This window comes from Augochlora pura, chromosome 10 (genome assembly GCF_028453695.1).
Source record: "Augochlora pura isolate Apur16 chromosome 10, APUR_v2.2.1, whole genome shotgun sequence".
Taxonomy (NCBI): Eukaryota; Metazoa; Arthropoda; class Insecta; order Hymenoptera; family Halictidae; genus Augochlora; species Augochlora pura.
In genome coordinates, this window is record NC_135781.1 from 23,240,961 (window position 1) to 23,264,254 (window position 23,294).

Below are 23,294 nucleotides of genomic sequence, written 5' to 3' on the forward strand. Positions count from 1 at the left end.
AAATTCGTCGTTTAGTCCAGTTTTAAAAACATATCGTTTTAAAAGTGTACGAATACATTTTGGAACTATTGTAAATATAATTGGAAACAGAACTATAATAAGGGTTTAGACGTATTGCATGAAAAGATATAATAATTAATATGAAAATACAAAAGATCATGTAATTGAATAAAGCTTCTAATAATTTATGTAACTTGAAACTGCTCAACGAAATATAATTTTGTTTCAAATAACAATTTCAAAAGAAGTTATTATGTAATATTAATTAAAATAATTTGTTATATTATAGATGAAATCGTTGCTGTTTTTGAGGAATTCTTAAGAAACTCTCTATTATGGAAATTGACGGTGTTAAAAAACATTGATAATTCAGTACCGAGGTTTAAAAATATTATACAATTTTAAGACACTAATATTATCTATATTGTTAGAATAGCTGTTTTAGCTTATAACTGTAAACACGATATGTGTCGATATGGTAGGACACGATAGCTGTTTAATTACGTTAACGACGTCGACACCTATGTAGAGATACAATTACTATATTAAGAATTCCAGAATGTTCTCTTCTGGGAACCACCGACTCTGTTTAGCTATGTAAGATCATTCTTGTATAGAGAACGTGAACGTAACGGTCACATTGTTAATATATATATATATACCAAAATCCACTGCCTGGTTATTTAAATAATTATAACATATATTCTTAAACAAAAATATAAATCTCCAAATTTCCATCCGAAAAGGCTAGAACTAAAACAATATTTCTTCCTAACGCTTTAAAGCGCTGATTTATTGCTACAGTAAATTCTCTCCAATTGTCTCGCAGTTTGTAAACAAACGTGGACAATGTAGGAAGAATAGCGATCTTCGCGGCTTCTTTTATAATCGACGATTGTCTATTTTTGTTTACAAACTGAGGTACAAATGGAGAAAACTTACTGTAATCGTTTCTCGAAAATTGCTAGCCGGTAGCCTAGTATTGCACAGGGTGTCTCAGAAAATACTTATAATAATTAAAAATAAGTAATAAATAAGTAAAAAGTTTCCTACGAACAAGTGTCCTGCATGTCAAAATGTCCAAAGAAAATGTTCGATACAATCACTACGTGACTCCAAAGAGGCCTTTACACGCCTCAACATTGAATTTCACATTTATCGATAAATATCAAGTATTTCTCGATTAGTCCCAAATGCATTTCTGATCTGAATAACATAACATCTTTCTTTCGTTTTGATCGTAAACGTTAGATAAGAGATCAAGGCGTAGTAAAAGAAGTAGTTACGTGAAATGAGGCACGGACGGTCACTTCTAAATACTTTCTTATTTCACTTTCGTCTTGAAAAGTAAGGTACATAAGACACTTCTTCGTACGAATTTGTTTACTTATTTTAACGTGTACGTAGATGCGACACCTTAAGTATTGGCATGTACCTCTGAGACACTCCGTATAATATGTACCTTAAAATCAACCGGAAAAGAGAAAATAAATCGGGCTTTCCTTTTTCATCGCTTTATATTAAATGAATAGCTTTGCCCGATTCCAATTAGTTGTCGAGCCTATTATTAAGTCCGGAAGTAAAAACGGCATATTCCATATGAATCATCAAATGCTCCGCCAGTGCCGTTTGAAAAGCTAATTAATCGACAAATTCGTAAACCGAACACGCGAGTCCCGAGAGATGTTGAACCTCTTCGATTAGAAAACGTAGAGTGCACTTTCCTCCGTCTGTAGTTTCTTTCCTTGGGTTCGATATCTTCATGAATAATGCGCGCGCCACACGTCATTTTGAATAATTCCTCGCACTTTCAGCAAGTTGTCGCCGTTTCGTTTTCTATTATCTCGGGAAAACAATTCTGACAGAACTGCAAAGAATTTAATCACCGTCGGGAAAAAAGTATGATCTCCTTGAAACTAATGGAAAGAAACTTGCGAATCTCATGATCGATTAGAAATGTTCAGATTGTACTATATCATAGCTGTTTCATTATTTCCGACTGATTCAGAAACGAAATAAACGTCTGCCTAGCTTTTGTATCTTGCACTGACAATAATTTCTATTTTGCATAAAAATCGTCAGATTAATTGCACAGAAAAATACAGAAATTCTATCATAACTGCAACAGCTTTACCATGCCTAGTTAATTATTCATACACGACCGATACATAGGCGTGAATCCATACTTTTCTTTACCGCGTGGAGTTTCGCAAGCAACTGTACGTCAATATCTGATGGCTCTACACTTTTATTCTCCTCCGCTATCGTTTCAAAGGTTGACTCACGCGTCAGCAATTAATTCTCGCGAATCTTCAAACGGAAAATATTTCGAAGGTGGATTGTTCCGGTGATCAATGTTCGCGCCGACCGTATTTGGCAACCGGCTCGCAGTTTTTGCGCAAGGCTCGGCTGGTACGGTGGAAAACTATCGCCGTTTCACCGGCAATGCCTCGAAAGCGGGCGAAATGTCGTTAATAAGAACCGGGGAACCTCAAAGAAAGACCATGGTCTAAAATACTATCCTTCTGATTAATTTTCTTGCTATTCTGTCTTTCTTTCGCTCGTCCGGAGACATTGTTGCGCCGAGTAAAAGCTGTTTTTATTGGAGAAAGTGACTGGCGAACTGCACTGACAGATTGCGTAGCGAGGACCTCTTAAGTTCAAACGGTGAGAAAGGTGGCAATTTCGTAATAAACTTCCTAGAAATGTTTAACTCGCCAATAATTCCTTAACGTACGCAACGTAAATGCCTCGAAACCTATGAAAGTTAAATTTTTGTCTGCAACACTGTTCAATAATATTTTTCCAGTTTAATATTATTTTCCATCTCATGAGGAAGCGAATAAACTCTCTTCCTACGCGATAGTTCAGTGACCTTCGCATCGAAAACCGAGACGTCTTCGATTGAAAGGAACGAAGAAATCATTTTTGTCTGCAACAAATGTTACGGGAAATAATAGTGACGTTAATTAGATATGAATAACTACACTGCGGACTTTTATGCAGAAAACAATTTTCTAGAACGATTATAAAGAACAGAAATTAAGAGAAAATAAATTGTTTCTTTTAATTATTTTGATAAGTTCAAAACAGTGTAACAGTATTATTAAATTCTTCTTATGATTTCGTAATTTTATATTTCAGCTACTCATTTTTGCCATAAATAGTCAAATTGGCAGTCCGCTAACAATAGGCGAGGTGAGGACTATATGCAATACTCTTTTCATTTTAAGAAAAAATAAATAAACTCTTTTTATACCATATGTAGATGCGAGATAGGTCATACGACTTCAAATAATTGAAATGAAGATTCAATTATTTATTGCAATGTGACCTTGCTGGGGATAGTAACCCCGACGTTAATTAGATGGTAATGAGCCGAGATAATCAGCCGAGACACTGTACCATATATGCAATGCTAGTTTTTATTCTTTGAAAAAGTCAAGAAAGAAAGACTCTTTTTACACCATGTACAAGTGCATTGATCAATGTACTGAAAATCGCAAGTCTTTGATTAAAAGTAACGAAGGTTTAATTATTGTCTGCCATATATTTTGCAACGGATAATAGCAGTGATGTCAATTTTATGGTAATGACAGGCGAAACACTGTATATGCAACGCTAGTTTTCATTTTATGAGAAAGCCAATAAAGACTCCTTTCGCATCATATACAAGTGCCTCGACCATTTAATCAAAAACCAGTATTATTCAATTAAAAGGAATGAACATTTAATTTTTTATCTGTAATAAATTTCCGTACGGATAGTAACCGCGTAGTTGAATTTAGAGTAATAACTATACTGCGAATTTTATGTGTTTATGGCGAAAGTATTGAGATACAGAAAATTTAAAGCAATGAAAAGATTCAAAGAGTTTAGACCGTCGGTATATGTACTGATTTAAATTTATTAAAAATATTGCAGGAAGAATTTAAATTATACTTGAAGCCTATATCTTACAATTAATGCACAAGGTTTTTATTTTGCATAAAGATCCGTAAGATTTCCTTTTTACACTGTGTACAAGTGCATTGACCAGTGCATCGAAAATCGCACAACATCGATACAAACGAACGAAGATTTCATTTCTGTCTGCAATATATTTCGCGACGGATAATAATAGTGAAATTAATTAGATGCGAATGACAAGGGAGATACTATGCACATGCAACGTTATTTTCCATGTTATGAAAGAGTATCTGTATAAAGTCTCTTTCCGCACCGTGTGCAATTGCATTGCGGACCCGTGAAACGTCACTGGCTGTCCTGACGAAACGAAACTCTGTACCTACACAAGTACGTGACTGTTAACGGTCGCGTGATATGGAGTGCAATTAGTATTCCAGAAGAATGGGCAGCATGCACGTAAGTTTTTCGCCAAAGAACTGCCAATGAACCAGTCAATGCCATCGCGGCCCGTATGGCGAGTGCGAAGACCCGCCATCGAACGAATCACGTATTTCATCTCGTGTTTATATTATGACGCGAATTAATGAACTCCGCGGTATTCGGGCCGACGCTCGGCAATCGTGTCAAGGCTTCCGAGAACGTGAAATTAAAAAAAAAAACGAGGCTCCTAACGAGAGTTATTGCGCATGATGTATTTAGAAGCGCGCAGTCTTTCCGGAAAAAGAACATCGAATATTTTATGGACGCATGGGTTCCCGCAATGTGCCTAGGTCACGCATCAGATATCAAATAGTCGTTGCACTCCTTTCAGACAATGCGCTTGGCTCTACAACTTCCTCGAGCGTCATTGCGAAACCGATGAAACTAAAAATACTGCAAGTCGATTTTCTATAACAATTTCCACAGAGGACAAATGTCCTTCAAACTCGCTTGGTTTGCGCGATTTGACAATTCGCTTGCCTAATCGGTGATTCGCGTTCCATTATCAACGTGTCATTCGATGCCCTAACGAGGCTATATAATTGCAATGTTAGCGAAACGTTGATACGTTGATTCGTACGGAATGTCATTGGACGAATACTTTTGAATCTTATTAATGGACTATTGATTTCATTCCTTTATTACAAAAGTGGGTTAATTGAATAACGTTAAGTTCTAATGATATTTAAAGAATTTAAAAATATTGTGTTGCAACTATTGTAGATTATTTCTACTTTTCATAAAATGCAAATTATTTTTTATAATTAGTGATCAAATTAGTACTTTTTGTAGCTTGGATTGGAATAAAGTTGGAATAGCTGACACTATCTATCGATTCATTGATCTGTCTATAACTTGGAATCTATCTTATTATTTAGGTATTTTGTTGTCTATTCAATAGTACGTTCTATCTACAGTAGAGCGAATAATTACAGACTCAAAGTAACTTTTCCAGTGTTAGCGATATTTAAGCAAAAACTTTAAAAAAATATATTTATATTTTTCTATATTACTGATAATAGAAAACAGAAATATGCAAGTATGATTTTTTGTTAAGTTTTCGATTAGGTATCAGTAACAATATAGAACTTTGAGCCCATTATAATGCACATTGTCTTGTCTTCAGTATATTACGTTACATCCACCACCTTTACTGAGAATGTTCATTTATCCTGGTATTTATTTAGCTCTCCATTTTTCTTGTTCTTCATCTTTACGTCTACTTGAAGTGCTTTCTGTCGATCTTGCTCTCTACTTGAGGTGCTTCTTGTCTGCCTTATCTTCAGCTACATTACTTCTTCCGTATCTTGAGTTGCATCTACCTAACTGTCTACTAAAGATTTCCTCTATTTTATCCTTCATCTACCTAGTTCAAACATTTTGTACCCCATCTTGCTTTTCAAATACCCTGCACCCTATTTTGTTATTAATTTAGAACTCCATTTATTTTGTACTCTATCTATGTTATTATCTACGTTAAAGGGTTTCTGTTTATCTTCCTCCTAATCTACCTATTTTCTAAGTATATTGCGTGACATCGGCTTTGTTCTGTATATATTTTATCATCAATTTACCTTGTTCTTTAAATATTTTGCACCTTATCTATTTTGCTGTTATGTGTCTTATACTACACCTTGCTATCTATTTATTTAAATTTGCATTTATATTGTACTCTCTCTACCTGATTCTTCCTCTGTCTCATCTCCTCAGTGCAAAATACCCTAAGACTTTTGAGTAGGCGTGGTTTGGTAGCCCTTTAGATGCCAGGACAGCGCTCTGCAGGGCCAGATCTGTGACCAGGCGTGCTCTAGCCAGACAACGTGCCTATTGAAGACAATCTTGCTGCCGAGAGTGTCACTGGAGGCTACCGTGCTATAGCAATAAGTAAGATTGTAGTGGTTGAGTCGGAAATACATGAGCGAACCCCTTCTCCCAATAGATTATACACGTGCTTAAGCACGTACCCCCAAAGGATGCCAATATTCTCGGCCTGCAACGTTCCAGATCCAACAATTTAATCACAACCTGCCAAAATATCAACTTCATACGACGGGAATGAAATAAATGTCGGTTACATGAAATGAAAAAAAAAATTATATCAACGTGGCAGTTGCGACTGCTAGAGTCAAGTGCTGCGACACCTTACTCAACGCGATTCGACGTGCCATCGTGAAATGTTCTCGTAATCGTTAAAGAGATTTTCTGTCCAGTGAGACGAATAAGCTAGAGCCAGAGGCTTCGAAATTCAATAACACTCAGATATGCGTTGCATTCTTGTTTCCCGCCGCAATCTTACAAAATTACTATAAGGAAATCATGTAATTCCGATCTTATTCCTGGTAATTTCGATCGATACCAATCCGTTCGATAATTTTCTACGACCCTCCAGCAATAATATCTCGTACGGTTTATCGGTGAGTGATACACGCCGATTTTGATCGAACTTTACACGAGTGTTTATTATACCAACTAAGAAATTGACCCATAATTCGTTCCCGTTTTTAATTTTGATTTATTTATTTATTAACGGCTAAAAGAAATTAATTTGTTAAATTCTTAGGTGGGGAGGTAACGCAAATATATATTAACTTAAACGAGTATATAAACATTTTAACGAGTTGCAAATAGTACCATACTATTTTTTAATTTTTCAAATGCTTTTACTGTTTTGAAATTTATTATACTCTTTTTTTAAGAGCAAGTATAAAATCTGCAGACATTGTCGCGTCCAAAGAATACAACGTTCATTGACACCAAGCCGGTATTAAGTATCTATACTATCCTCGCCGGCGTCGTTCCAAAAATGAATTTCGTGCCACGATCCCGGGGTAATCGTCGTTACACGTCACGTTATGGAAACGCCGGAACTGGTTTTCCTTGTAATTTCATCTTTTCTCGCGTTAACCATCGGATTCCTGTTACATAATGCCACCGCAATGGTCACACGAGCAGACCAATGAAATCCTTGAGCAACGGAACATCCAACGGTGAGCTATCTTTTCGCGGCGTTCGAAGGAAAATGCATTTCCGTGGCGCTGCTTACCAAAGCGAGCCCGATTTTAGCACTGTCGCCCGGATTCCAAAGTGATTTCTGTAACAGTTTCCCTTTCTCGATGCACGGTACAGACGCGCGCGTGCAACGTGCCACGCTTTTGTGTCTCGTTTTGAAAGCTGCATCTCGCGCTGAATGTTTATGCGACGCGACCGCACGAATCGTTTTAGCATGATGCGCGCAAGCCTTTACCGTGCGCACGTGGACAGAAAAAAGAAATATTTTCACGCGCCGTCACTCGAAATATACCCGACGAGCGCGACGAGTCGCGAACTATTAATTCTTTTGGCTGGCGCACGGGATCGATAAGATCGCCGATTGGTCTTGTGCAGCGGCCACGTGGTAATCTATAACTGCCCGTTGAATAATAGAAATATTTATTGTTTATCGATCGCGCGGCACAATGGAATCTGATGACTTTCATTGTTGGTGCAAACCGGTTCGATCGCCGCGAAACATTTAAGCCTTTTCGAGTTCTTTAACCGGAAGCCGCAGAAATTCCGCGCCGGTAAAATAATGAAATTACTGTGCCGCAACATGGCGGAAGAGTTATTTTTGTTATAATGTTAAGCAACTATTTGACGAAAATTTGTTACTGTAAACGGTTTGAGAGAAATGTTCTTGAGAGTTGAAAGCTGCTGTTGAATCGTTTAATACAGTCTGCATCGATTTGTTCTGATAAATATTGTAGATTGTAATTCAAGGATGCAAAATTACACATTTCGGTGTTTCATATTGCAATAGGTGACGATTAATACAATTATTTCGTGTAAATCAAACTGAAAAATTTAAAACGCAAAAATACAAAAATAATGCGTTTTAGGACGAGTTGCACAATAAGTAGTTTATAATTGCTGTTGATAGAGCATGGGTATAATTAAGGCAACAATGTCTATATAATTTGAACAGTGATAAAGATATCGTAAATGGGTTTGGAAGATAATTCATGTAGGTCAATGGAAACTACCATTTTCGACATCACAAAAATTTAAGGTATCTATTTATTAAGAATTTGTGTACTGTACAGTATTAATATTGTACGTTTAATATTTCATATTAAATATTTTGTACTGTGTATTAAATACTTCGTCTTAAACGTGTAAGAGAAGATTATTGCTGAAAAGGTAATCTACGTGTTTCCCTCGATAAATTGAAGTTGTGCAGGTAACAAAACTCCTGCACACTTGAACCACTTGATTCCACATCCAAAGCTAATTGTCAAGTGCATCAAATTTTGTCTACACAAACTTTTCAAATTTACACGATTTTGTGTTCACATAATATAATCATCATTTTCATCATCTCTGCCTATAGCGTCAAATGCGGAGGCTCGACCTTCCGAGAGATTGCGCGTATATCGTCAATTGTTGGTATTTCCGCATTTAACGTTTTACCATATTTTCGAGTTTCTCTAACCGAAGGAGGAAGTAAAACGGTCGAAAACATTTCGACCGTTCGGCGCACGAACGAACCGAACAGATTCAAATAAACGGTCAGAACGTTCGTGAAACGTTTCGGAACGAAACAACATGAATACCGTGCCGTCCTTTCCGGCAGACTTAATTCGCTGTACAATCTGTTTGTCCGGGAGTGTATGCCGGCGTGTCTGTCAGTCTGCCGGAACGAACGGGACGGGGAGACACAGTCGTTTCTCCCGCGATTAGGATCGTCGGTGCGCCCCCTCCCCGCTCGGGCAGCTCTGCTTCGACAACCCCTAAACAGTCGGCCGCGTGAGCATCGATCCCTCTCGGGATTCCCGTGTGCGAGAGGATTCGGAGAACCACTGACCTTGAGCTTGTCGTAGGTTGTGTCCAGCTCAAGACGGTGTACGAACGGGTTCAGGATGTCAGAGCCAAGGGATGCGGTATCCACGTCCTCGGGCTTGTTCCGCATTTTCCCGTTTGTCTCGTCCATGTTTCTCCGCGCCGGAGAAAAGGAGGGAGAGAGACAGCGGGAGAGAGTGCACGAGTGCGCGCGAGAGAGCGGCGGCCGTGGGGTGGGATGAGACCAGATCAGAGTCGCACGGTTTAGCTGCTCGGTCGAGAGTCACACACTGTGTTGGCCGCGAAACGTCGATACGAATCGGCCAGGTGAGAAAGTTCCGACGATATGCTCTCGATGTTTCCTAACACACTGTCCCGATACACAGTCGAAGGTGTGTACTGTGGGGAAGAAAATGAAACGGAGGCAAGGAGAGAAAGAGAGAGAAAGAGAGGAAGAGTGAGAGTGAGAAATCGGACTTTTGATTAGCCGTGACGAGACATCCTTGCACGCGAAAGGGTTGTTGGTCGACGGTACACTGTGCTCTCGCGGTTCGTTCGACCGAACAAACCGGCCAAGCGCTCTCCCGACCGTTACCGAACTCTACCGAACACTCGGGGATACTGTCAGATGCGTGCGCAGTGTGCACCGCGTCACCTCGTCGAAAGTTCCCTCGGCCTCCCATCCGACCACCCCCAACGAGCACGAGCCAAGGACGTACTCGTTAGGTCCCGTGCCCCTTCCATTTTCAAATAATTCCGTTCTCAATTGATTCGAATTTTTCATACGAACAGTGAAACTACTTCAATCAGTTCAGTTAAAACGTGCTATCTATTAATTTGCTACTTTTTGGGATAGTTTTAAATATTCGGAACACTATGTGGCTTTTACCTTTTCAGGAAAGCTACAACATTCTATGTACTTCATAGAGTTGCAAATGAATTCCGTTTATTTATTTTCACTTATTTAATTCTTTTTTCAACATAGTTGTTGTCTACGCTTTAGAAAATGTTCTCATCTTAACAATATTACTAAATAATGATTTTGCTTCTCATATCTTTTTCCTTTTGAAATTTTAAAATTATCAACTTTTACAAAATTGTTATTTTATTCCAGACACACAATTCTTTTAGTTGGCATTAACTGAGTTTACAATAAGTTCATTAATTTAAAGTTTCAGTTTTTCGTTGATCAAGAGGGCAGTACAGTTAGTCGAGAAAAAGCGGTGGACGAAATTGGTGAATATTTATATATAATGTTAATGTTGAATGAACAGAAATATTAATCTTCAATTTTTTGTATGTTTTTTTTTTAATTTTGGAAAATTGAACGTTTCGTGTTGGTATTTTATTGAAATTTTCGGGCGCAAAGTACAAAATTATAGAATTCGTATAAATTAAAACGATTGGATAGTATGAAACAACGTGTCTTTATTCGAGGATTTCTTACTCTGCGTAGTTATCGGTTGACTTAGTTTCGAAGTTCTCGTTGTCTTATTTTCAAGGTATTGACCATTTAAAAATTAATATACTAATCGCAACCCATAATTTCATTGTATGTCAAGGTAGGATAAAGTTACAGGTTTCAAGGATTATGGAATAATTTGAATCAAAGTCGAATAACGTTTCGTGAAGATCTTACATTTACGTCTTGTCTTGTATACAAGACAATCAAAATTAGCATATTGTTCTCATACCTATTATATGTCATAAGCTGTGTCTTAAGTTTTCCTCAATTATTCTTGTCTCTTAACATAAATATGAAATTCAGATGACGCAATATTCATTCGATTTGACTACACGAAGATGGCAAAATTGTGATTTAAACGTACACAAAACTACGAAAATAGCAGTGACAGAATGATAACGTGGAAACGTGTACTAGTTACTCAAATATGTGGTTGGAGGACTATACCGTAATGATTTACACCGTCTAATTGGAGCAGAACGATTAATTGTCCATTCATTATTATTTTTTTTGCATAAATGCTCACGCGCGATGTTATTAGAGCACATTAAAAAGAGCAACTGTGTTATGAAGCTTTTACAATCGACCACATGTATTATACATGTATTCCACATTGTTCAGACGAAGTATTCGCAATTTTATTTCGCCTTTAATACAATATTAGTGTTCGGATCGTCGGTAAGCATTCACCCATATTAAAAGACATTCGAACATACGCAAAGTTCTTCTAATGACGCTTACTTCAAGTAGCGTACTCTAATGTAGTAATGCATAGTATCACAGTGCCATGAAATAACCTATAAATTATGGCAACGGAACTACACAAACAATTGATTAGTTATTTCTCGCAACTGGAGAAAATTGACTGCAAATGGAAGGAATTATCCGAGGAAGCCAAACGGCCGCTGAACGCATTGAAGAATCAATTGGAACAACTTCGTCTTGTTACAAGGTACCGTCTAGTTACACATTGTTATTCGGATAAGTTTCCAGAACGGAAACTCGACGAACAAGTCAAAAGCGCTGTGGATGCTTAATACGGTAAAGAGTTCACTGATTCACAAACAGATGTCGTTGTTTTACAGCGAGGGGGTCGATAACACAGTTATCTGCCAAACGGAGGAGATATACGGAAGATTGATTTATAAAATTCTCCTAGGAATCGACAACGAAATTACATTACTTCTGGATATTTCGTCGCGTTTCAATAACGTCAATCAAGTAATTAATTTAACTACATACGTTTCTTATACCTCGAATCGAATTTACTATTTCATCGTTGACTAGTTGAATAAGTAATATTATCAAAAAGGTAAAGTTAAGATTTTTGAAACTTTTCTGTGCGAGTCTTTCGATCGAAACTTCGTTTTAGGCGTTAAGGTCTCGTTATAAAAATTTGGAAGACGCTCGCAGCAATGTTTCGTTGAACGATGACACGATGAAAGAGTTGGTCAATGGAACTCCCTACAGACCGAGGCTGAATCTACTCTTAAAGTGTGCCATGGATGGACTAAACTATTACAACGATTTGTATCCTTTAATAGCATTCGTATTGTCCATTTGATGTTTGTTGATACCCGATGCGATCATTTTGCTTAATCTGTATTAAACGTAGATACCTCCGGATCAACGAAAACATCAATAAATATAATTACAAGAACGAGGAGATGATCGAAGATTTGACAAACTTGTTCGTTGAGGACAGATTTAAAAGAGAACGAATCGATCGTAAGCACTTATCCTTGATTAAAATTCTACTTAATTAGCGGTTTTATCGCTAACTTATATTATACATTTCAGAAATATTGGCCGTTACACAGTTTTTAATAAAGGAGACTGTTCGTTGAACAATACTTTTCTGTAAACCTTTTGTACAAGAAGAAACATCATTACAGCAATGTATTTCATACGAAAAGTTACAAAATAAAAATATTTTTATTCCTAATTTCTTTCGTATTATCTTCCTACGTCTTGGGACGACATAGTGTCTAAAAAAAGTTCACGTAAAACGTATCATAAAATTTAGTTTGAAAAGATTTTCGACTTCTTTAAGTCTGCAATTTGAATAGTATATAAATTATATAACATGCGATACTTTTTATAACCAAATGATATGACTATAGGATAAAGTTATTTCAATGTTCATTAGCATAAATGTTAAGTCAGGCACAGTAATTTTATTGTCTTGCATAAATATTCTTTATGCAGATTTTATTGCATTAATAGTGCTCGTTTCGAAATAGGTATTACACGCGTATTGCTTCAAGCATTACGGAATCTCTCCCGCCAAAGACGTGTTGTACTACTTGTCTGATTAAAGACCGGTTTCTCCACTGTCGCTGGGACTAATCCCTTCTGTTCGCAACTTAAGACAAGTGTCGCGCTAGTATTATGAGCCGATGACTAACCGTTCCTACCGAGGCATCATTAAACGATGACGTTTAATTAAGATTACGGTCTCGCGCATAAAACGAACATCGCGAACGACGTTCGCGGCAAATTGTAGGGCGAATCGATCGCGGACAGTGTTTTCACTCGAACAAAATCGACAGCTGTTCGCTAGTGAACGAAATTATCCTGTAATTTTCATCCGGCTCGGGAACCTAAACGTTCGTTGATTGTCTGTCACCATAAAAGCATGTTTAATCGAAACGAGCGTTAGCACGGGACGATATTAACGGTGATCGCATTATTGTCACCGACGGTTTACCCTCTTCACCTGATTTCTGCGTAACGCGAACAGCTGTTAATAGGAGGGAGCAATCACTCGCCGAAGAACAATTTCCCTTACGTAACGATGTCGATACCGATGCAGGAAAATAGGCTGGTGCTTCGCCCTAATTTTTTTATGTCACATCGTATTTAAAATCGGACCTCTATGCAGACCGGACGAATATATAAACTTCGTATCGATTCAGTTTTCGTAAAGGTCAAACGCTTTGACTTGATCTTTCGGAATGCGTAGTCGCGTCCTCTCGCCTACAGATCAAAATCTGTATGCGAATACACGTACAAACGTGCTTGCCGCATCACCATCCTCGTAATTCATAAAGCTTTGTGGAACAAAAATATCATTCAGTGTATTTCTAGAATTTACAATACAAACACCGTGTTAAATTATCTGTTTTCGAAATATGAAATATAACTCGCGATACGATCGACGAAATTTCGATGTTCAAATCACAATGATAATTCCATCATACCGTTTAGTTTGTACAAACCTTAATGAAATTCGCTTTGGGTAATCGCATCTCGAGCTGCGGATTAAGTTTTAAAGGTGCACGAAGAATCGTGTCACCGGTGTATGTACCGCGACGTGGTAATATGCCTGATGAACGTTGAAAATGTGATCTTAATATTGTGGCCTGGAGCTGTGGACAGCAAAAACGAGTCAAAAATTGTTCACCCCGGTCGTAATCGGTGTACTGTGCGAGCAAAAAACTTGAAACAATTTCGTACGAAAGTCAAAGAACTCTAAGCAATTCCATTCGAAAGCCAAAGAACTCGAAGCAATTTCATACGAAAGCGAAAGAACTCTCGAAAAAGGGAAAGTAAAAAAGAGGCACGTATAAGACATAATCAAAGAACTGTGCGAGCAAAGAATGCGGAGGAATTTTGTGCGGAGGAGAAGGAAGAACCCTTAGAAAAGGGAAAGTAAAGTGACAAAACATTCCAAGATCTGAAGTGGCGAACGATTGTCGTGCGACTCGCTGCCAATTTTTGGTGCAACAGTTTCCACTTTGACGATCGTCGAATCCAGCTTAAGCTTTGACTGTGATCGATCTATTCGTCACGGTATCGGACAGTAGTCCGTGTGCAAGGAGTTAATGGGACAGAGCAACGTCACGCTGTGACATTTGCCATGCTTGCTCGCACACGGTTTCGTCGATCATCGACCAATCTCTCAGCGAAAGGGGTACACGCATATTCCGGTCTGTGGGACACGGAGGCATTGGGGCGCCGGCGCTTGCTATTGATTCCGTGGGGTATCGTGATTTCAAAAGTTACCATCGCAGTAGAGGGTGCCACAGTAGCTAACTGCTCCTCGTCCCATAAGGAGGCCCTCGCGCTTTTCTTTCTCTCACCCCAGCAGGTCAGTGACGAACTCGAAACGATATATCCTGACAAAAAACAAAGGCGTTTCTTTTTCTCGGTTCCGGCTTAGAGTCGCTCGATCGTTCGCGATATTAAACGCGCCGGTTCGTTCGCATATCCCGGGTCCACGCGATCACGTCTAGCCTCAATGGGTCCCGAATGGGATTCTTACTGTTCGAAGAACGATTCTCCAAATTTTTGTTTCTCTCTCGCTGTAGAAACGCGCTCGATTTCGCGAAAGGTGGGCAATGTCACTCGATCGGTCCACCCATGACGTCAACGGGGAAAGTAGTATATGTCAGTCGCGTTGAATTGCCGCTCCGATGTCCTGTGTGCTCCAGTGACGAAAATCCGTTTTCCTTTCCGCCTCGGAATGTCCCTGGACGCAAATCGCGGACATCGATTTTTCCCTCTTTATTTTCCGAGATTGCCGCGCGCCGTTCCAGCTGAAAACTATTTCTCGTGCGATTCTCGGTCTGCTCTCGACGGCATCTCGCGTACGAGGTCAGGGACGTGGTGAAGCTGAAAGGCAAACATCTCTCCCCCTTTTTCACACGGCTGCTTGCCATCCAGCGACGGATTCTTTTTGCTGGAATCGTAACAACGTTTCTGCCGAGTGCTTCGCTTCGGCGAGGAAGAGGGCTCAAGAGCGGGAGATCAGTGATCGACACGTTGTTTTATTGCCTATTGTTTACTTCGAGTTCCCCTGCTCTCCTCGGACTTCGCTTTCCACGGTCGCGTAAATATTAGGTAACCGAGATTGTTCGCGCCGCTTTTAATCGATAGAAATAACGACACTTTGTTCGGGAAAGTTGCCATCTTTTCTCTGTTGCTCTCCGGTGAAAAGCGTTCCCGATCCTCTTGCGACGTCCCGTCGATCTTAAAGCTCTTCGTTAAGTAAGCTTTCGTTTAAGCAGACGTAAGCTCGGTTTTAATCGATGATAAACCTTCGGGCAGCGCGAACATTCTTCGTTGTCTGATCGTTTCTGTAAACCCGTCGGAATTTTCTTAGTTTTGATCGCTTCGGTTTTCTGAAGGAACGTGCGAATATTTTTGTGAAAAGCTAGCATGATTGCGTTCGAGCAATAAACACGGCTAAACAAATTAATGGATAATTTTATAAATATTCTTCCTGCCAATTCGCGAGAATTCTTTCAACGTGCACGTGAGGGATTAGCAGCTGCGTGTGCATAGGTGTGCGTCGAACAGTCAGCGAGCAGTACTCGAGCGCAAACATTTGTGAAAAATCTGAACATTTCGTTGAAACAAGCACACTTTGGAGAATCGTTTTTTAGGAGAGGTGGTTGTTTCTCTCGTATTCAGCAGAAAAACTCTGAGCTTTGTAATTCGGATTATAAATGTTCAACATATTTGCGAAAAACGATTTGAAAATTAATTTCGTGTACCGAATCCTAAAGTAATAATCCTGAAACGAAGTAGATTAATCTTCTACAACTCATCTAATTTTCTGATATTAATCCTCGTTACTTAATAGTTCATTCAGCTTTGACCCATTGATGCAAAGCAGAATATTAATAATAAGATCGGTATTATTCGATGATATGCTTAATTTTCTTTGAATTTCGCGATAGTTTAATGTCATTTCACCTTCGTTCGATACTGTGCGATTGAGCAACGATTTCTAAGCACAAGTAGTCGTTCCGCTAAGAAGATCGCAGACGAGTGATTTAGGTGAATCGTAACGATTTCAAACGACTGATTTCAGAAGGATGGAGTCCATAGGCGCGTGTGGCATTTCCGTTTGATTCTAGCAAAGTAGGAAACCGGTGGTTCACACCACAGAAAAAAAAAGGATGGCGAACACAGCCCACCTTGTCCGCCGGCAAAGCTCGCGCGATCTAAAGCCCCAAAAGAGCGTCGACAGACTCGAGATGAAGGAGATGAGGGGAAGATTGGTGACGGAGAACAGAAAAAATGTCAGTACTGCCAATTACGGTGCCACGAACGCAGCCTTCGAAGACTCCAGTCCTAACACAAAGGTAAATATAAAAGTATATACTCCGATAAATAAAAAAGTAAAGACATAATTAATTTAATTTCATTCATAATTTAATTTAATTCATAATTTAATTTCATTAATTGCAGAGCAAACCAGCAAGCGGGGATGGGGGTAGCAACAAAACCGCCAACAACGATGGGAAAACGATATTTCGACCGGAATCCGGCGAGGACGAAAGGGAGAATTGGGATAGTAAACTCACGTTTCTGTTAGCAACTGTCGGATACGCAGTAGGCCTCGGGAACGTATGGAGATTCCCATATCTCGCTCAAAAGAACGGCGGAGGTATGCTGTGAGAAATACTTTTACGCTTCAGAAACGAAAATTAAACCGAATCGCCAATTCGAATATGATTTCTAAATTTTTGGAGTTCGATTTCGATGCAAATTATTATTCCTTGCTTACTCTTATTGCGTACGACTTTGAAAACAGGTGCATTTCTAATACCATACTTCGTGATGCTGGCGATCGAGGGCATCCCCATATTTTATCTGGAACTGGCGATTGGCCAGAGATTGCGGAAGGGCGCTATCGGTGTGTGGAACCAGGTGATTGTCGCGTGATACGCGGAATAATATTACAGTAGAAAATCCAAATATACTTGAATAAATATTCACGTTTGTTCGGAAAAGGTTTCTCCGTATATGGGCGGCATAGGGATAAGCAGCGCCGTAGTTTCCTTCAACGTAGCTCTGTACTATAACACTATTATCGCTTGGTGCCTCTTCTACTTTGTTCAAGTAAGTCTTCGAATTACGAAAATCACAAATTAACGATACCGTATCAAATTCAGAACGCATCTTTCAAATATAACCCGTTGCCATGTTATTCTTTCTTTAGTTACAACGGTTAGAATCTTTTTGATTTCAATCATTCCTTAAAAGAAAAAGAAAATCAATATTTATTTTACTTGGCTACTTACATATTGATGACAAGAAAATAGAATTTTTTTATTCCCACTTAGAAATACGTAATAACATTCATACTTAACACTTTATGCTCGGACGAATCTGCGTACGGATTGCATATAAATCGGGCCAGTTTCGGTTATCGTGCGAGTTTGTGTTCTATAACTAAAGTAAAAAAAAATGTTTAACAGAAGAATTTGCAGCACATAAACGAAAGATTAATTTTCAAATAATTTTTGTATATACTTCATTGACGAAAAATTAAAATGTTAATAATACTTGAATAATACTTGAATAATATAGCTTTAACATTTGATTAATATATCTTGAAAGTATTATGTCAATTAAAAGTGTATTTAAAGACTCCACGACTATAAGCGCTGTCGGAAAAAAGCCTATTAATAAGCTTCCCGGGCATAAAGTGTTAATAGCTTATTAGTAGAAGTATGTTAACGACGAGTAAGACTCGTGGAAGTACAGCAAAAAGTTGCACAACTTTATGACGAAAAATAATACATAACATGATGCATATAAAGAGTCCATTGCCCGTTCTAATAACCGAATCTTCTGGCTGGCAGAGTTTCCAATCTCAGCTACCATGGGCAGAATGTCCGAACGTGTATTTCCAGAACGGCTCGTACGCCCCAGAGCCGGAGTGTGTGGTAAGTTCAATTCGTCTTTCAATTAATAAAGACAATTACGCTGCAACCGATGCTGATTCCACAGGTCAGCAGTCCTACACAATACTTCTGGTATCGGACCACTCTGATGATATCGAAGGACATCAATAGCCCGGAGTTATTCAATTGGAAGATCGCTCTGGCGCTGGTGATCGCTTGGATTCTCGTTTATATGTGCATGATCAAGGGAATCGCGTCTTCAGGGAAGGTATTCCTTTAAAGTGTTCAACGCGGTATGCGTCACTATAGAATGCATAATTAACCGGATCGGTTATAAAATACCTTTATCAATTGGAATGTCTTTTATAGGTCGTGTACGTGACTGCCACGTTTCCATACATTGTTCTGATCATTTTCTTCTTCCGCGGCATTACATTGACAGGCATGTCCGACGGTCTGCGCCACCTTTTTACTCCGAAGGTAATATTTCTTCGTGACCATCTCATTTCGTAGCTCTTGATACGCTCCTCGATCGTCACCAATTTCGATGGACTTATCGCATTCTACTTCTTACTTCTGTACTTTCAACGATATGTATCTCTTCGCAAATCTTCAAGATAAACGACAGTGGAGGTAGAATACGAGTCAATTGAAACTGATGACGATGATACTAACGCTAGAACTACCAAACTAGTCAAAATAGTTGGTTCCTGATTTTCTCTTTCATAGTTCCTGGAATCACAGAAAATTGTTTGTAAATATATTTATTGAAGCATATTTTATAATAGAAATCTAATATTGTCGTTGCTATAAGACCAATATACATTAATCGCTTTTAAAACTCGGTAGCTCTAGTGTTACAAAATATTCTAAGGAGTTCACAACGATATGTCGCACGGGTAGACCAAACATCCTTTGAATGGTTAAACGGAAATATCAATTAGAAATGTAAATATGATGTTTCTCAATTGTAAAATATCGTCTGTTCAGTGGTGGAAAATAGCAGATCCGGTAGTCTGGTTGGAAGCGGGCACTCAGATATTCTTTTCGCTGGGTTTGGCATTCGGCGGTTTGATAGCGTTCTCGTCTTACAATCCCGTGAACAATAACTGCTACCGAGACGCTATTATGGTCAGTATGACGAACTGTTTCACTTCGATGTTTGCAGGGATTGTCGTGTTCTCTATTATCGGTAATTATCCTGACATTGTCCGAATTATTCGACTATTGGCCGCGCGTCTAGACGTATCGATCTCTGAACGCTGTGCTTCGCAGGGTTCAAAGCAACCATGGTGTACGAACAATGTCTGGCGGAAAGGAACGCCACGATCCTCAGCATTTTCGGGAACAAAATGCCGGACGAGATCCCGATCGCTGGCACACTTTTGAATATCACGACAGGAAACGGAACTCTGGACAATTTAATAATGCCCGAATTGCCCGAGTGCGATCTGGAAAAAGAATTGGACAACGTCAGTAAACTACTCGAAGAAATTCCACCGTGTTTCTGTTTCCAATGTTAACTTGAACTTCCATCGTGTTTTTTCCAGTCGGCGTCAGGCACTGGACTGGCGTTCATTATCTTCACGGAGGCAATCAATCAATTCCCCGGTGCTCAATTCTGGTCTGTGTTATTCTTCCTCATGCTGTTCACATTGGGCATCGATTCGCAGTTCGGCACATTGGAGGGTGTTGTCACCAGTATCGTGGACATGAAGCTGTTTCCGAATTTACGCAAGGAGATACTCACAGGTTGGTTGCTTGTGTCACGATTACCATATAACACAGCTAGTAGTTACCATCTGTCGGGGTTGACAGATGGTATCATGTTAAAGCCTCACAACTTTGTTAGTTTCTCTCGTTTGTATCTCATAGCCATGCGATGCTGTGACTGGGTCACTGTTATCAAAAGGTTTATCACGAAGTTATATTAAATCCAATTACATATTAATTCGATTTCCCAATTTAATTACACTGCACTTCAATCACATAGTAATGGAACTGCGTTATAATTCGATGACATTATTGAAACCTTTTAGTTCATTCAACTGTTAATTATTTTAATCACTTGTGTAATTCGAACACAATGCAATTGATTTGCAATGTAATTAAAGTACAGTGGTACGAAGTACAGTTCTTTATAATAATAAATTCTTCTTCATAATAATGAAGAAATAATACTTACTAATTTATTATACTTCAATTTGTAATTCTAAATCGATTACATCGTAATTCGTAATTCATATAATTGAATTATTTAGTATTTTGTAATTGTACTCCAACTAAACTTCGAATTATTGTGATTTAATTTAATGGAGATCTGAATTAGAAATTACAATGTAATTGCTTTTCTTTGTAATTGTAATTTCTTGAGTAATGTAATTGTAATTCTTTCATAACCCTGGTTTGTCACGCGGTGATCATACATTTTAGGTGGAATTTGCCTGGTTTGCTGCGTAATATCGATGGCGTTCGCTCATGGAGCTGGTAGTTACGTGTTCGTGCTCTTTGATAACTTCAGCGGGAACTTTCCTCTGCTGATCATTGCCTTCTTCGAGTGTATCGCAGTGTCTTACGTGTACGGTTTGAAAAGGTACGGATGATACATGAACTATATATTCACCTTTCTTCAAATTAAAATCACATCCCTTGCACGAAAAATTTACTCTTTCGAAAATGTCACCCTCTTGTAAATCATATTCATTTTTATGCAAATAAAATCGATTGAGAATTCTTGTACTCCGCGACTTCCTCAAAATAAATGTATAAACTGCGAGAATATTTTGGAGTGGAAAATTCTACATATGTGAAAATTGTTTTTATCTCTGAACACTCTCTTTCTCATCTCTTTGTTTCATCTTTCTCTCAGATTCGCCGACGATATCGAATTGATGACCGGCAACCGTCCAGGTCTTTATTGGCTGATCTGCTGGAAGTATCTCAGCCCAATGGCGATGTTGAGCATTCTGGTCGCCTCGATCGTGGAAATTATCGTCGACGGGAGCGGTTATCCGGCTTGGATCGCCAGTAAAGGCATTACGGAGCGGCACGAATGGCCGATGTGGGCCCTGGTTCTCATCGGAATTCTCATTCTCGCGTCTGTTCTCTGGATTCCCGCAGTTGCAATTTGCAGGTAACATGACGTAACACAAAGTATTACACCTGATTATCTTTCGCAGACACGATTCCACGATGAAAGAGTTCTTAACCCTTTGCGCTCGGCGGGTAAGTGCTGGGTGATCAAAGATAGTTTTTAAACGCAATCTTTGACTAGATCTCAAAATTATACGAAAAATTGATTTTTACTAGGTCGTTCATAATGCGAAGGAGTTAAAATACCATCCACTATGATACATTTAAACTTTCTAGTTTCGATTTCATTGATTAAATGATTTCAATTTCGTAGGAATTTTTAGAGTTCACTGCCGGCACTTCATGTGTGATAAGAAACTAACAGATTGTTTATTTTTCAACACAGATTCTTCGGGATACTCATAATTGAAGATAACGAGAAAGCCTGGTTCCCCGCGGCGGATCTGAAAGAGTTTCATGGAATTATGCCGCACGAAGTTACGCCCGCCGAGACATTGTTGTTCTGCATAAGAAGCGACGGGTCCGAAGGATTCTGTTGTCCGACCGGTGGTCCCAGCGACGACGACGAAGACCTCACCTAGGAATGGTTGTCGTCGCCGATGTTGGGCTAATGTGTGTTTAAATGGTTCATAGGTCGGAAAACAGCGTTTTCTCATTTTTCAATGCGCCTCGAACTCCGATATTTACCCCTCATTGTAGCTCCAAGTCGATGTTCAACGACAGTAACCCTTAAATGGACCTTCAGAGTGCTGCAGGCGTTTCGGTCAGTTTGACCCAAATCGCGTTTCTCGTTATAGACACCTATACAGGAAAGTACCATCGGTGTTTATTGTACGATTTGGTGTCGAGTCTTTCTACTTCATTTACCGAAGGCCTATTAAGAGAATTTCAACAATTCGACTGTACGTAATGGAAGTTTGATCATTTTCTTTTAAATAACTATATAAAAAGCAGTTAATAAGTGGTTTTTTAAGATATTCTGAACCGTTGATCTTCAACATTGAAACGACTGTGAGAAAACTGCCGATACATAAGGTGTTAACCGAATATTAAGCCTTGATTCAAATTGATTCAGAAAAAATTAGCTAAATGACAAGTGGAAATCGATTTTACTTTGTAATATTCGAATCACGGTATAATGGAATTTAAAGGTGTACAGATCCATTTAAGGGTTAATTTGATTCTATAGAGTGGTACAAAGATATCGCGTCAATTACCATGAAGAAGAAACATACGTATAGGCAATCTGGTCTGCGAGTGTATCATTAATCGTCGCCGAATTGTTTCTAACAGTTTTGTTTCAGCGAGGAATCTAAGATGGAAGGTGAAAAGAAAATGGGAAGAAATTGCTCGTTTCTGGTAACGTCTCGTCGCTGTTTTTCGTGTTTCTGAACCATTTTGACGACGCGTACACATGTCAATATTAATCCGAACGATATATCGCGAGCACATAGGGAGTTCCCAATAATACGAGGTCGAGCAAATGCATAGGAAACTGTAAGTTTGACGTAGGCGAAACAAACGGCATGAAGCTTGCGTCACGAATTTGAACTTGCAGTTTTTTAAATCTACTAAACCGTGTTATACATATATAATACATCTCGGTATCGCACGGTTTTAGAACCTTTTATTTCATCGTTCCTAGCGAAAGAATTGTACTATCAGAAGATACAGAAGCGAGCGCTCGTAATGATCTTAATGACTGCAGGATATTTTTAAACAGCTCGAATCGGTGAAACTGTAATATCGTTCGCGAGATGTATCGTATATGCTATGACTACTTTAGCGTAACATACCATCTTTAGCATTTGCAATACATATTCGTAAAGGTCAACTTAAAACCGAACGCAGATCATTAATGAAAAATAAAATGAACTAGCATAATGTTA

General features: G+C 38.8%; 3 protein-coding genes across 8 annotated transcripts in view; 2 read left to right on the plus strand and 1 right to left on the minus strand.

The window, feature by feature from the left end:
• Nucleotides 1-9,787, minus strand: part of Lpcat (lysophosphatidylcholine acyltransferase) — a 32,963-nt gene extending 23,176 nt beyond the window's left edge. Inside the window, exon 1 of the mRNA XM_078192872.1 lies at nucleotides 9,230-9,787. Within this exon, the coding sequence (XP_078048998.1) occupies nucleotides 9,230-9,355 (126 nt within the window). The 5' untranslated portion in view covers nucleotides 9,356-9,787. The remainder of the gene's footprint in view (nucleotides 1-9,229) is intronic.
• Nucleotides 9,788-9,804: 17 nt separating this feature from the next.
• On the plus strand, nucleotides 9,805-12,614 carry LOC144476206 (uncharacterized). Of its 4 annotated transcripts, none has more exons than XM_078192874.1 (6): nucleotides 9,805-11,347; nucleotides 11,420-11,621; nucleotides 11,755-11,890; nucleotides 12,042-12,199; nucleotides 12,285-12,397; nucleotides 12,470-12,614. In XM_078192874.1, the coding sequence occupies exons 2-6, from the start codon at nucleotides 11,476-11,478 to the stop codon at nucleotides 12,514-12,516; spliced, it is 600 nt and encodes a 199-aa protein (XP_078049000.1). In that variant the 5' UTR covers nucleotides 9,805-11,347; nucleotides 11,420-11,475; the 3' UTR covers nucleotides 12,517-12,614. The 4 variants fall into 4 exon arrangements, with proteins under 4 accessions (XP_078049000.1, XP_078049003.1, XP_078049001.1 ...); XM_078192877.1 differs by having other exon boundaries at nucleotides 11,435-11,621; XM_078192875.1 differs by having other exon boundaries at nucleotides 11,445-11,621.
• A 2,111-nt stretch (nucleotides 12,615-14,725) lies between these two features.
• Nucleotides 14,726-23,072, plus strand: LOC144475858 (sodium-dependent neutral amino acid transporter B(0)AT3). 3 transcript variants are annotated; one of them, XR_013494935.1, is made up of 15 exons: nucleotides 14,726-14,762; nucleotides 16,491-16,764; nucleotides 16,871-17,069; nucleotides 17,217-17,332; nucleotides 17,417-17,524; nucleotides 18,271-18,354; nucleotides 18,419-18,580; nucleotides 18,682-18,792; nucleotides 19,303-19,504; nucleotides 19,588-19,784; nucleotides 19,863-20,064; nucleotides 20,746-20,905; nucleotides 21,182-21,445; nucleotides 21,791-22,038; nucleotides 22,699-23,072. XR_013494935.1 is itself a non-coding variant. In XM_078192186.1 (14 exons), exons 2-14 carry the CDS (start codon nucleotides 16,579-16,581, stop codon nucleotides 21,984-21,986), a joined length of 2,187 nt encoding a protein of 728 aa, XP_078048312.1. In that variant the 5' UTR covers nucleotides 14,726-14,762; nucleotides 16,491-16,578; the 3' UTR covers nucleotides 21,987-23,072. The 3 variants fall into 3 exon arrangements, 2 of the variants coding, with proteins under 2 accessions (XP_078048312.1, XP_078048313.1); XM_078192186.1 differs by having other exon boundaries at nucleotides 21,791-23,072; XM_078192187.1 differs by having other exon boundaries at nucleotides 14,730-14,762; nucleotides 16,494-16,764; nucleotides 21,791-23,072.
• Nucleotides 23,073-23,294: the final 222 nt, after the last annotated feature.

Coding starts and splice junctions, on each gene's coding strand:
- LOC144476206 (XM_078192874.1), top strand. CDS start 11,476: ATGGCAACGGAACTACACAAACAATTGATTAGTTATTTCTCGCAACTG. Junction 12,200..12,284: donor CTAAACTATTACAACGATTT/GTATCCTTTAAT, acceptor TATTAAACGTAG/ATACCTCCGGATCAACGAAA. Junction 12,398..12,469: donor TAAAAGAGAACGAATCGATC/GTAAGCACTTAT, acceptor TATACATTTCAG/AAATATTGGCCGTTACACAG.
- LOC144475858 (XM_078192186.1), top strand. CDS start 16,579: ATGGCGAACACAGCCCACCTTGTCCGCCGGCAAAGCTCGCGCGATCTA. Junction 17,333..17,416: donor CTATCGGTGTGTGGAACCAG/GTGATTGTCGCG, acceptor TGTTCGGAAAAG/GTTTCTCCGTATATGGGCGG. Junction 19,505..19,587: donor TGTCGTGTTCTCTATTATCG/GTAATTATCCTG, acceptor TGTGCTTCGCAG/GGTTCAAAGCAACCATGGTG.